The sequence below is a fragment of the Anarrhichthys ocellatus genome, unplaced genomic scaffold, assembly GCF_004355925.1.
Source record: "Anarrhichthys ocellatus isolate YVR2014 unplaced genomic scaffold, GSC_Weel_1.0 scaffold7, whole genome shotgun sequence".
Lineage (NCBI taxonomy): Eukaryota > Metazoa > Chordata > Actinopteri > Perciformes > Anarhichadidae > Anarrhichthys > Anarrhichthys ocellatus.
The window spans coordinates 12,702,542-12,716,953 of NW_022280037.1; the positions used below are offsets into that span (position 1 = coordinate 12,702,542).

Below are 14,412 nucleotides of genomic sequence, written 5' to 3' on the forward strand. Positions count from 1 at the left end.
GAGGTAATAAATCAAGAGAGAAGTAGAGTCATTTTCTCATAGACTTCCATACAACCAGAGGAGTCGCCCCCTGGTGGATACTAGAGAGAATGCAATTATTCCGATATCTCTCTCTGGCTCCGCCCTCTTTGTCTTGATTGATAAAGGTCATGACTTTTAGATGAAGAGTTGCAGTTTGAAATAAAATTGGGGAGACAAATGTGAAAGAAATCCAGTGTTATTGTGAGAAGAAGTAGGGTGTTATAATAATGAGCTGAGTTATTGCAGATGATATGTTTTGTGTGTTTATTTATACGATAATGTACTTGATTAAGTCTGATTCATATCTTAGTTTTTCTTCCTCCCTCCCTCCATCATCACCATTAAAATCCCCCAAAAACTCTCCTCTTCTTCATCATTTTGGATTCTTAAGAACACCAACAGTTTCTCTCGATCACAGTTTGAAGTACTTTTACCTTTTTAGCACGTTTCCTTTCTGATATCTGACTCCAGTAAATACACCTGAAGGAGCTGCCGCTCTCCACCAGATAGCGCTGTGTCACTGCGGGACGTACCCCCCCCCCCCCTGCTCCGCCCTACGACGGTACGCAGGCAATAAATTTGGCTAAATTAACCACTAAATGGTTATCTCAAGCAATATGTATCGGCATTAATCAGGAGCCGCTCAAACAGAAACAGTCAGAGACCAGAAGCGAGGGCCACTAAATTCATATCCCTCTCCTCCATTTAATTACGGGCACAAATAGGTTTCGTGCACAATGGAGGAGAAAGAGAGAGAGCAAGTCGAGGGGTGATTTATATAAAAAGAAGGCCAGTAATTAAAAACTATTAGAAACTAATAGCATTGTTTAAGACGACATCCCCAGGGCTGCTGTAATTGACTTTGGTCGGGCGGCCGGCGCTCATTCGCTCTCTACTTGGCTATTCATAGAGAGGGGGGGGGGGGGGATAACTTGTTTGCATGTTAAGGCAGAGATGGTGAGATCGCGTCACCTTGAATGTGACCTTGCTTTGTTTGTACGGCAGAGTAAATAACGACACAATGAATGCACACACACACACACACACACACACACACGCTGCTGCCTGTTCAGATGACTGCAGGTCCTCAGAGAGCAGCTCAGTGTATCAGTATGTCCAATGGAAGACGACACACACACACACACACAGACAGACACACACATACACACACACATGAACAAGGCTTTATAACTCCAGCAGACTGCACACATGAAACCAAACTGTTCACATAAAGACATTTATAATATAATATATATAAGTATAATATATACATATACTGGATGTATATGTATATACATTAGCTCTATGTTACCTGATATATGTACAGAGACAAAACTCTAAACTATAGACCTAATGGTACAAACATTAATGTTGCAGCCGTATTCACGCCTACATGACGTAGTTTAGAGTGTTGATGGAGCAGCTACAATGTGTGTCCGGCCACCAAAACAAGTCCAAAAGAACTCCGTATTCCTCCTCTCCCTCCGTCCTCCTCTCTCTTTCTTGCAGGTGAGGTTCACATGTTTAACCCTCTCCTCTTACTCCTCCATTTAAAATCTCTGCTCTCTCTGATCGCTCACTAATGAAGCGGAGGAGAGGAAGAGCAGAGAGAAAGAGAGGGAGAGTGTGCTGGAGGCTCGCCCGAGGCTGCAGAGGAGAGACCCGTAGATTAAAGGAGTCCTATTCCCTTTTAAAGCCTCCCTCTCTCTTCGTTTCTCTTTCACTCAATGTCACACTCTCACCGTTGTCTCTCCCTTCTGTGTTCACCTCTCTCTCCTCTCCCCCTTTTTTCTACAACCTCTCTTTACCCCACTCCTCCCGTCCTCTCGCTCTCTTTCCTTCTCTTTAATCTGCTGGATTTCCTCCTTTAGTCTCGTCTACCTTTCACATTACCTTTACCACGTGCATGCATGCGTGTGTGTGTGTGTGTGTGTCACATTAACATTGAGGTAATTTACTGGTGTGAAATTGCGTTATGGAAACGTCCTTTCTGTCTGCCAGGAGATGGAGGGATGAAGACCTTGTTATGTGAGAAAGAGAGAGAAAGTAAAGATGGTCGCTCTGTCGCCCTCTGCTGGACCACTGAAGAACATAAACGTTGTTTTCTGGAGGATATTGGAGTCACAGTTGTCAATTTAATATCTATTTAATATCGTCCACGGTCTCCTCATTCGGTGGATGATGACAACGGTCTTCTCCGTTTCTTACTTCATGCACATGTGGGATAAAGTGCCGCCCCGTTTATTTCCTTGAATGTTCTCTAGAACCTAAAACCGGCTGAGCTGCTGACTTTCGGCTGATTTCCTGCACAGAAACAATTGACTGACACAATGAAGAGTTCTATCAGAGAGCCATTTTAAAGTTGTTCTTCTTGTGGTGATAGCAAGGAAAGAGTATTATCACCGATTCCAGAGCTGATCAGAAAGTAGACAACAGGGACACTACATCAAGAGAGAAGTGGAGACATTTCCTCATAGACGTCTATACAACCAGAGGAGTCGCCCCCTGATGGACACTAGAGAGAATGCAGCTGGTCTGAACACCTCCAGATGTGGTTTGGACAAACAGAATGTGTTCATATTATTACAACTTTTTGTTTTTCTTCACAAATTGTAGAAAGTCAACAAAAAGTCAGCTGGTGACGTTTGGGTCACTTTGTTTCCTACAGTTTGTATGTGAGTGTGTTTCATGCCCCCCCCCTCCCCCCCTCCCTGTGTTGTCTGCAGACAGATAAAAAGCTCCTTCAGTGTGTGTGCATTCATTAAAGGCGGAGTTGGTCCAGAGAGACGAGCTCTGCTGAAACGCCTGCAGGCTTAAATCCACCGAGCTTTAACTCCTGTGCTCGTCTCTCCTTCTTTTCTCACTGCATTTGAATGTCTCTCGACCGCCTCTCTCTCCCTCCACAACATCCCGTCTGTGTCTTCCTCTTTTCTGTCGTCTCATCCGTCTGTAATTCTCCATCTTCTTCCTTCCTCTGTATCTCCGTATGTCCAAATGTCTCTCTATATTTCTCATGTGCTTTGCTAAAAACAAACTAAATTTAGTAATAAGTAAAATAAAAATAACAATAAAAAAGTGCAAATCTCCTCGTGTCCTTCGTCTCTCTCTCTCTCCAAGAACTCAAGTGGAAAATGTCATCCGGTTATTCTAAGAAGACGCACACATCCTCTTCTATCATGTCTTCTTATTTCCCCATTTTCTTGCTTTTATTGTGAAAATCCACACAGCATTTCTATATTCTCTGCTAATCCTTTTTTCCCCCTTTTGCTCATATTTCTTCCAACATTTTGGACCCAATTCCCAACAGAGAAGCTTCCTGAACCATGAAGTGCAAAAATTACAAAAGCCGTTTATTTTTTTGGCTCCGTGAGTTCATATGGATAATACTTTATTTTTCAGGTCGGCAGTTTCCTAATCATTTTAGTTAGTTAGTTAGTCGGGAACTTTGTTCTCCATATTGTAGAAAATTGTCTTCAACTTCTACACAATATTCTTCTGAAGCTTCATATCGGGCATCAATTGTTACTAATTATCGGAAAAATAATAATTTCTACACGAGGAAATAAGCATAAATTCTTTATTCATCATTGGAAACTCTAATTGAATGTCAACTTTTGCTTTCTGGAGGGAAGTCAGATGCTAACGCTTGCATTCGTACTTGTTGGGGCCAATATTGGTGCTAGCATTAGCCTAGCTCTACCAGAAGTAAACAGCAAAGTTTTTAACATAAGCGTTGGTAAAACGTTCAATATATTTATTCTCCCCAAGAAAGATGGTTCAGCACTTGAGCCAGACACATTCCTCTGCTTTTATTGTGAAAGAATGAGTACTTCTCTTCGTCTCTTTTCCCTTCACAACTCTACAGTTTATTCCCCTTTCCTGGATAAACACAGATCTTGTCCTTCTAAGATCAACTCAAAGACGAGTATTCTTTCGTCTTTTCTGTCTTCTTTTATCTCTACACCTCTGTCCTCACAAGTGTCTCCTCCATAAGCAGCACCTTATTTCTGACTTCTCTCACATGTTCTGATCCCTCTTTCTTTGTGAAAAGATGCGTTTTATTTTTCATTCTTCCTGCCTCTTTCTTTCTTTCTCCTTTTTGAGAAGATGAGCATTCCATCCTTTCTCTCTTTTCTGTATCTAAAAATCACACGTTCCCATCTCTCCATCCTTTCTTTGAAAAAAGACAAATCTGTCTCTTCATCCGAGTATTTCTCTGTTTCTTTCTCTGCCTACAAATCACTTTCCCGATCCCTCCCTCCCTCCCTCCCTTTCTTTCTTTCTTTCTTTCTTTGTGGAGAGACGAGCTCACCCCTCTATCTCCCTCTTTCTCTTCCTCTCTGTTCTCGCGGTGGAAACGAGGACAGATTGACTTTGAGATCTGACCCGAGCTAAGACCGGCTGTCAGCGGGTAATGATAGAGACTTAGAGAGCGACGCCTTTTTCACAGAGAGGGATCATGCCTCGTCCTCCACTTAAAAAGAAGCCTTTTAAAATTTAGATCCCCTGTTCAGAGAACAGGCTATCCCTCTAAAATACACCTTGATCGATTCCCTAACTATCCGACTCCTGCAGCGGCGGGGGAACCGAGAGCAGACGTGGAAATAAATCCCCACAAAAGAATCAAGGCCCGGGAGCTGCTGCTGCTGCAGGAACAGAAAAAAGTATTTTTTCCTCACCTGAAAGTCTGCAGCCGTTGGACAACAACGTGAAGAAAACAGGGTTGTTTTTTTGTGGCTGATTTTAAGTGTTTATGTCTAAATTCAGTGTGCAATCACACAGAATGCTTATTTCAATGACTGGAACTGTTTCAGAGAACCTTTTTCCTGGAGGAAGCTGTTCCCAAGTTTGGCTTCTGGGTTCCTGTTTGTGCTCCAGAGGACGAACTTTTCTGGTGGACCGTTAAGTATGTTGGTAGAGTTCACAGTCACAATTATCAAAACTTCTATTCTCAAGTTGCACATGGGAGCGCGTCTACGATCTCTCAGCCCAACAAACGCCAGAAAAATACGAAGAGAAGAACTGATCTCGCTCCTTAAACCGAACCAACGAGCTCTACACTGTCCGTCTGTTATCGGAGACACCGTCAGCGCGACATCTCTAAACGTTACAGGCAGATTTAGATAGAGTCGTATTTTGGATGAACAAAGCCTTCATGAGGGAGTGTTTCAGCTTCTTCACAGCTTCACAGACGATACAGCAGATTTGACAGGAAATTACAAAGAACGAAGGACGAAAATAATGAAAATGGCCCAAATAGTTTTACCTGAAAATCCTCTTGAGGAAGACATTTGCAGGTTTGTCGAGCTCAAGCAGACAGCAGAGGAGAAATAAAGAGAAACAACCCGTGAGGTTGTTTTCCTGCAACGTTTTGGAAATAGTCTCTTTGAGCTGTCGAACAAACGTTCAAACTGTCAGTCTGAGAAGTCATGAAGAAATCATCATATTTCAACACAAAATCAGTAAAAACAGAAGCTATTTTTTGACCTAAAACTCATCCCTGACAAATCACAACCCGGATTTGTCTCGAGCCAATTAGGCAGAAGAAGACCTCACCAAAATGGAAGAGACAGTCGAGAATCATTAGACCGCTGCTCTGAAATCAGCTCCCACACAATCAGCAGCGAGTTCATGAAGCTGGCGAATTACCCCCCCCCCAAAAAAAGAGAGACACCAGGCTGATTTCAGAACAGTCTGACGGAGGAGCAGCAGCTCCAGCGCCCCGTAGCATCCATTTCTGAAAAGCTCCCCCTCTTTTTCAGAGAGGGAATTAATTTTGAAAGAGGGAGAATAAAAGGAGCAGGCGAGGTGACGGAGGTGCTGTATTAGACCACGCTCCACTAAAACCAAGTCATTTAAAGCGCCGGCTGCCAGCTCGCCTCCTTGACCTCCGTCTCCTCTCGGCAGACGAATAATCTCCCTCCATATTTCTCTTCCTTTTTTTTTTTCTTTCTCTCTCCATGTCTTACACATCCTAACCTCCCCCCTCCCTCCACCTTTTCTCCCTCCTTGTTCCATCTGACCCCGCCGGGCCGCCGTAGAGTCACTTCCTGATTGCCACTCTGGATGTTCAGAGCTCAGGAACTTTTTTTTTAGGGGGGGGAGGGGGGGTAATTGAAAAAGTTTCAGGGAGCTCTTCATGCTTTTCTTTTCTTTTTCTCTGTCTTTCTGGTGAGGTGTGGGACATTTATGTTTTTATGTGTTACAGTAGCTAACGTAACAAATAATACGAGATGTTGCATATACTTGTTCATAAAGTGTACTGAAATACAAATATTTCTCAGTTTTGTTTTTCAGGATATTTAAGCTATAATGATACCGAAGCTGTTCTTCATATTCTTTCATTTACTATGAAGCAAGTGATCTGTGAATGTGTCCGCGTGTCCTCCGCACGTCTCTAGAACCGTTCATTGGATCTACTTCACACTTGGTGGGTGTATTGCTGAGGACTCAAGGACGTGCAGTGTTGGAAGTGCACGCAACACATTCAATATTAATAAACTTTGAATAAACAAGTGAACGGCGCTTGGAGTCGAGCGTGGCGTCCACAGCGGGCCTTTAAGAAGAAGTCAAGTAATGTGTTATAAAGAAACAATGGTTTAATATTCTGGAAACTATTTGATTTGGCTACAAAATATTTTACTCAAATGTAGATTTTTAAGACCTTCAGTTTCTAAAGCTTCTAAAAATGAATTGTCCTTCTGTGTAAAACTTCTAAAACTGTCTTTAGAAGTGCTGATGACTTCCAGCCGACTGACTGGAGAGAAATCAGAGTCTGTAAATCCTCCCAACTCTGCCACAAGACGTTTCCCCTCATTTCAACAAGCCCACGCAGAGTAACGGTGATTTAATCCGTCTGTCTCTTCACAGCATTCGACTGTTACAACGTCATGCTGCTGCTCGAGGTCACAGATGGAGACTAAAGGTAACAACTTCACACCTCCAAAGTTGCCCAAAACTGCCGTGGATGGACATAAAGACACACAAACCTAAAGTGTTTTGCAGACAAACACTTTAAACATTCTTCAGTTGGACTCAGGCAGAGGTATCCTCAGACAGCGGTTTGTGTGTTCTCCTATGAACGTCCAGCACCACGCTGCTCTTTGCATGAATACAGTCCTCCTGGAAGAAACACCCTCCTGCCCTGTGTGGACCTTCTGCGGTCTTCATACTTCCTGGTTCATGATTCTGTGATTTAATTACCAATTTCCTGGTATGTCTTTGAATTACAGTGCTTTTTTTTCTGTAGGTGAGGAACGAAACAAACTGCTACGATTGTTAGTACTTAAACAGAAACCCGCTGTTATTGATGATATTCGAGGCTGTTTTACACGACAGGATGTTGGTCTGTCTCACTTAGTTCTGACTATCTGAGACTTTTCCTGCATTATTCCTTTGAACCTGCAAACCTTGAAACAATTTGGAAACCGTCCAGACGGTTGGAAACGCTGCAGGGGTCACATTTCTGTAACTAAAGGACATTTACGTCATGTTTTGTGTGAATGCAGTTCACAGCTCTGAAGAAATGACCGCATGGCTCACAGTATCTGACCGTAATCAGCTGCAGCAGGCGGCGTTTGATCCCATCAGGGCAACGTCGTCCTCGCTGTGCGGCGGTTGTTATTATTTGGCGTTCCGCCTAAACGCCTTCGCTGCCTCCGACACGCCGTTAAAAAAAAAACCCGCCGCGCAGCTCTGAACCGCCTCCTCAGCTTTTTTACCGCCACAGTAAAAGATCCGACTGCAGCAACAAACATCACGCCGCAAATCATCCAGACAGCCACTAAACAGGGACACCAGACCTGTGAGAGAGTGTGTGTGTGTGTGTATTATGCCTCCTGACAAGGGCAATAAGATTGTAGCGTTTGCTGCTGTGAGGAAACTTTTCAAAGATACAGAAGAGCAAAGACTCTCAGAGTGGCCTTTGACTTTCAAGTTACATCTAGAAACGCTGCTGCTGTGATATTGTTCCACGGTCACATACAACAAAACTACATCAAATGTGTTTCCAGGGCGCGATACAAATAAAATGTATTATTATTATTATTATTATTATATATATAAACGTGGAGGAGTTCATGGTGGATAATTGGGTCAAACAAACACAAGACTTTCACCCAGGAGACCCGTAGTTCATGTCCTGCGTAGAACCAAGTCGATCCTGACTTATTTCAATGTGCTTCCGTAGTTTAAATCAAGTAACAAACGTCCTACATTACTTAACAAGTCATTTTGTTGTATTTTCGTTTTGTGTCAATTCACAGTTAAAACCACGTGTTTACGCTGTGACTGTGGAAAACGTAGTTGAGAATACAGTTCAATTGAAAAGTAACATCATTTTGTAGAAGACAGGTTTGGATACACAGTCTTTTTTTACTGTATCTGTTGAATTAAATGTCGTTAAAGTGTTTTACCACCATGTCATGTTAAGATAATGTTGAAATTAGATTCACAGAATCAGAACAAACCAGCGTTCAAACTTTAAACCTGAAGTAAAACTCTTCTCTGGCTGTCAGCAGAGTATCTGTCGGCTTCCTTCACCCCCAAAGTTAATATTCAGGATTATCCCTAAATGCGACTTGATCATTAAGTGGACTTGATTGTCCAATCAGTGTCGAGCACACTATCATGTGGAGCCAGGTACTCACAGTCCAGGTGACACTCTCTGATTCCCTCCACGTCTTCAGCATGAACGAACTGGTAGCACCTCTTCCCCACAATGTCCACCGGCGTCAGGTCCATGTAGTCGCTGATCCTGAAACACAAGGACACGTACATAACTGAATAACAATAATATAAGATATGTACTTTGAATGTGTGATGATGCACAGGGACTACTTTCTCCTAAAATGCGAACCACGACCTTTCCCTAAACCTAACTATAGTGTTTCCTGTGAAGACTGAAGTTTATTTTGACGATACTGTTATTCATGTAACGAGCGGATACTGACACGTGTTGCTGGACTTTTGTAGGAAAAAACGCACAAAAAACGAAGAGTAACTTTTAGTAAGATATAAGATGAGTTGTTTGAGGACGTTGTCTGATACCGTTTGTGTTGTATGTTCCTTGACGAGCTCCTGTGTTCATATCCAACCCGTTCTGATCCCAACTCATCACATGACGCTCGGTCAGACTCGATGGCATCACTTTTATACCTCAGCGGGTCAAACTACGACGCTCCACTACAGAAAACCACGACTAAATGTGGTGAATTCAAACTAAAACACTTGTTTAAGTTTAGGAAAAAACCCATCATGGTTGGGTTTAAAATAAGTACATAGGTGAAACGTCTACGGAGTAACATAAGTGCAAAAAACTCATCACAAACAACACTAACTTTGAAACTTTAAAATAACTCAACAACACTTTGGGACATGAACTCCGGTCTCCTGGTTGTAAGTCCTGTGTTGTTGTTGTTGTTTTAAGCGTTTTCTCTGAGAATCTAATGAAGCAACGTCTCCTCCTACAACAGTGAGAATGATATCTTATGGAAAGTTACTCCTCATTTTTCGTGCGTTCTCCTACGAAAGTAACGAAACAAACAAAAATACATTTCTGTTTTCACAGCCAACAACTTTAGGAAAAGATGGCTGTTTGAGTTAGAAGTGTCGATACTTAAATACAGAAGTTAGGTGTCCAATTTATAAATGTCTTCTCGTCTCACACGAGGAACAAACAGTGCTCTGCTGCTGTAAGGGAAGTTCTTTCTTTGAGTTGGTACCTTGTGCGACGGTATGAGGCACCGAGGGAATGAGAACTATCATCTACTCACTTCATCTAAGTGGAGAGGAAACTCTGGAATATTTTACTCTGTCACCCTGGGACGGTTTTCCTCTCGACGGTTCAGACACTCAACGATTAAAAAGAGAATGACGAAGAAGAATAGAAATTGTGTTACCTGTCTATTGGACAGGTAACACAAATCAGCCTTAAAAGGTTTAATTTGAACAACAGGACAGACAAAACAATTTCCCAGATATCATTCTGATGTGGAGGCAGATAACAGCACACTCTGTTCTTTAGAAAAAAAACCTTCATCCCATTTTCTCATTCTCTTAGAAACTCATCCTTTAAAATGAGGCTGTAATGGGAGTGACGCTGGAGATGCTTTCTGTCGCTCCGCATTGCATATCATCATCTGCCTCGCATTGTGTCTCCTCTCTTCCACCCACAAAAAAAGCAATCTGTCTACTATCGTTTTTCTCTCTCTTTTTATAATAAAACATGAAGTTTTTTCTCTCTTTCTGCCTGATATGAATCTCCCCTCCGGTCGGCCCGGTTAACTCCTGAGCGAGATCCTGATGCCTATCTGCTTTTATCTGGACGGAGCGAAGGAGCTCGATCCATCAGCAGCACATTTCACTGTTAAACCGGAGAGGATTGGGTCAGACGTTGCTCATGAATAAGAAGCTCCGTCTCTCCTTTTCAACAGCAGCGATGAAGGGAAACGGTAAAACGGATTTTATGTTCCACACTAGTGCTGAAAAATGTAGTTTCTCAGAACAAGAAGATGAAACATGAGTTCATTTTATACGGCTGGACAATGAAGACACAGGTTTTCATGTTTTTACAATAAATATATATATTTTTTATGATCTCATGTAAAATGTTAGATGTGGAAATGTAAGCAAACGGTTACAGTAGGTGCCTTTAAACACCAGAGGTGTGACGAATAAAAGACACCAAAAATGTCAAATACTATAAATATTTACCATCAAAACTGTTTAATACCGTCAGCGATGCAAGTTTGCAAAACTTTTCCAAAAAATAAAGGTTAGAATAGATTCAGACAGACGATTAACTACAAGATGGCAACAGTGAAGTCAAAGCTTCATGTGTTAAAGCTGCATTCTCTCTAGTGTCCACCAGGGGGCGACTCCTCTGGTTGTATAGAAGTCTATGAGAAAATGACTACTTCTATTGACAGGTCGACACCAGAGACGTATACGCCGTCTTTACGTCACTCCTCCTCAGTCCAGATATGGTCACTTCCTGTTTACTGGTTGCAAAAGAGCAAAGATGGCGACGGCCGAAACTCGAGGCTTCAAAACATCAACAAACCAATGAGTGTTTACGATGACTACGTCCACTTCTTATTGGACAGTCTATGCCAACTACCAGCATCCTGTTAACCAGAGCAGCGTCAACTGTTATGTAGCTTAAGCTACTTTAAGATATTTTATTGAGTTTCCTTTTAGGAGAACGCTCTGAGTGAATTTGAGTAGTATATATGTCTAGGGCTTTTATTGTGAAAGGTAAGAACAGAAGGATGTGTTAATGTTAAAAGGAGAAGTAAAGTTTGTTGTCTTGGTTTGGCCTACATATTTATTCATCTTCATAAGCATTTTTCTGGAAAAACAACAACCGCTAGTGCTCTTAAAAACGTTTAAAAAAATCAGAAAACAATAACACAAATTGTTCTTACAAACTCATTATCACCTGTTCTCGCAGTAGATGAACTTCAGGTCCATGTTGACTCTCGTGACGAACATCTGACAGTCGATGCGGACCTCGTTGATGGTCGGCGGCGGGAGAGAGTGAGCCACCACCACCATCCCCATGATCTGAATGGGCACCGAGCGGCTGTGCGTCAGAGTCATCCTGATGCGCAGACGCCCCGTGACGTGGATCACCTGACCGGGAGAAAAAACAAAACAGAGGGGGGGGGGTTTAGTGGAGGTGGCCAGATTAATATGAACAGGAAGATGAACCATATAAAATAACTATATCATCTCTCTGTACTTGTTCGTTTGTACTGACCCCATTTTAAATCTATATTCAGCCAAGAATTGTCCAAATTTGCGGACATATTTTTGCTGCACCCATTTTTACCCAGAATGCTTTGTGAGCCGACGTGTATTTGAACCTATGGTAACAAAGTATTCAAGGATGTACGTTGGTATTGTTTCTTATTGTGACTTTATTTTCTTGGATGTTCAAATGCTTCACATCTCTAAATCCTGTTCAACATTAAAGGTTATAAAAGTTAATGAACTATAATTATTGATAAAAGTGTTGAAAGTGTGTCTTTAATACAAAATACAATTACACTAAATAAACAAAACATTTTGATCAAAAAGATTTTGAAATGTAGAAACATGAACGAAATATTTCTTAAAACTCCAAAAGTTATTTAAATGATACACTGTTGATGTAGTAAGAAAGACACAATGTTTGTATTTATAATGCGTTCATGTCGTGTGCACATTTTGCTGATTTTCAGATTTAAAAAAACTCAAACTCATTGCTGTATTTCTACATTTTACTTATAAGGTTTAATATTATTATTTAGTGTTTCCTTTGAGTCTAATGTATACCTGCAAAGTCCACTTTCTGGTGGTTTGTGCAATAAAAAGAAGATTATAGGGCTCTGAAACAGACCACAACCTTTACAGTATATATTTATATTATCTCTATATATTTAAATGTAGGAAGGTGAGAACTTCACCTTTCTCGTTTATATATATATATATATATATATATATATATATATATATATATATGACATGAAGGAGAAAGGCAGACAGAGGAAACAAGAGGAGAGTGAAGGGTGTAATTATCCAGAGCTTTAAACTTGTTTGAAGCTTCGACGGATCTGCTAGAAATGCTAATCAGCTGCCGCACGCCGGGGAAACGTTTGCTTGTCTTTTAAACGCTGTTTCACTTTTATGTCTTTTCTTTTTTTTTACGAGGGTCAGACAAGAGAGAAAAGAGGAAAAGTTTAAATTCAGACCAGAGAAAGAAAGTTAAAAGTGTGGAGGTATAGAAGCATTTATTTCGTTTACTGTGTGAGATGAGAGTTAAGCTAACGGACAGAGATGTTGCTACGGGCTACTTTAGCTAGCAGCTCCAGGTCTTTGTGCTAAGCTAGGCTAAACACCTTGTTCTCTATTGGAGATGAAAGCGGCCTGGTGTCTATTTATTTGTAAATAGAAGTACAAAAATGAATGCGTCGTAATCTGTAGATACGTTTTACAATGGATTCATGTTTTTGTGATATTTTCACTGAGCTGTTTCGTGTTTAGAAATGTTACCGTGAAGATGTTTAGTGCCTTGCTCAAGGGCACCTCGACACCGAGTTACAGAGAAGGAAGCTTCCTCCTCCTCTGCTGCTTTAAAACTACTAACTGTAACACTATATTATGTGTGTGTGTGTGTGTGTGGCAGAGACGTGTGTGTCACTGAGTGCAAATGTGTGTAGTAATATATTCATGCGTGTGCATGAATATTTATATGCGTCTCTGCCGCCGCTGTGATTTGCATGTGATCTGAGTCTGCCAGGTGGAGCATGGTATACGACACACACACACACACACACACACACACACACACACACACTGCACAGACTGTATGAGAATTAAAAAATAAAGAAGCTTTTATTTTGCTTAAACAACAAAATAAAAGCACTTCCTGACATGGTTTCTTTTTTTCAGTTGTTTCAGTGAAAACCGTCTCTTAGAATATTTCACTGTTAAATTATTGAATCAATCTGGTGATTAAGTCAAACAATCAATCGAAGAATTAATCAATAAAGTTACAGCAGCTTGAAGACTTTCTGTCGTCGTCCGCTGTCATCTTTGAAGAAAATCAAGAGTATTAGTCTGTGATAAACCATCAGAGACCACACGCACACACACGCGCACACACACACACACACACACACGCACGCACACACACGCACACACACACACACACACACACATGCACACACACTTTGATACATGCACAAAAAACAAGCATTCCTTCACACGGACAAGATCAACCAATTTCTATTTCCTTTATGATCTGTTCCTGATTTATTTTGCTGATGTTACTCACGTCCATGTTTTCCTGTTGGAACAATACATTAGGCATAAACAAGTATAAATTATTATTATTATTTCTACAACACTGATTCCATCAAACTTCTTGCTTGAATTAATTAATACAATTATTATTATTATTATTATTATTAATAAACTATTATTTTCCATCTTTTCTATTTTCTTAATTTGTAAATTAAAGGATTTCTGAATATCTAGAAAAGTGCTTTATAATATAATTTATTATTAATGTTAAGAAGCTTGAGCTGTATTTGTAAATTCATTTAAAAAATATTTTATGATGAGACGAGGTGTTTATTACTAAACAGTAATTATTGTACTTATTTTTATGAATTATACCAAAAAGACTTAAAATAATAATATAATAATGTAATATATTTAAAAAATAATAATAAAAGAAAAATCCAGAACTACGAAACGCTTGAACCCAAATCATTAAAACTAACTCAAATAAAGGACTTTAAACACCACTCACCGTCACACGCACACACGCACGCACGCACGCACGCACGCATGCACACACACGCACACACACACACACACACACACACACACACACACACAGAG

The 14,412-nt window shown here is 40.8% G+C and overlaps 1 protein-coding gene across 1 annotated transcript in view; it reads right to left on the reverse strand.

Annotated features, from left to right (window-relative positions):
* Positions 1-14,412, reverse strand: part of npas3 (neuronal PAS domain protein 3) — an 87,861-nt gene that overhangs the window by 10,694 nt on the left and 62,755 nt on the right. Inside the window, exons 5-6 of the mRNA XM_031847218.1 lie at positions 11,462-11,655; positions 8,611-8,776 (exon numbers count right to left, since the gene is read on the reverse strand). Of these exons, the coding sequence (XP_031703078.1) occupies positions 8,611-8,776; positions 11,462-11,655 (360 nt within the window). The remainder of the gene's footprint in view (positions 1-8,610; positions 8,777-11,461; positions 11,656-14,412) is intronic.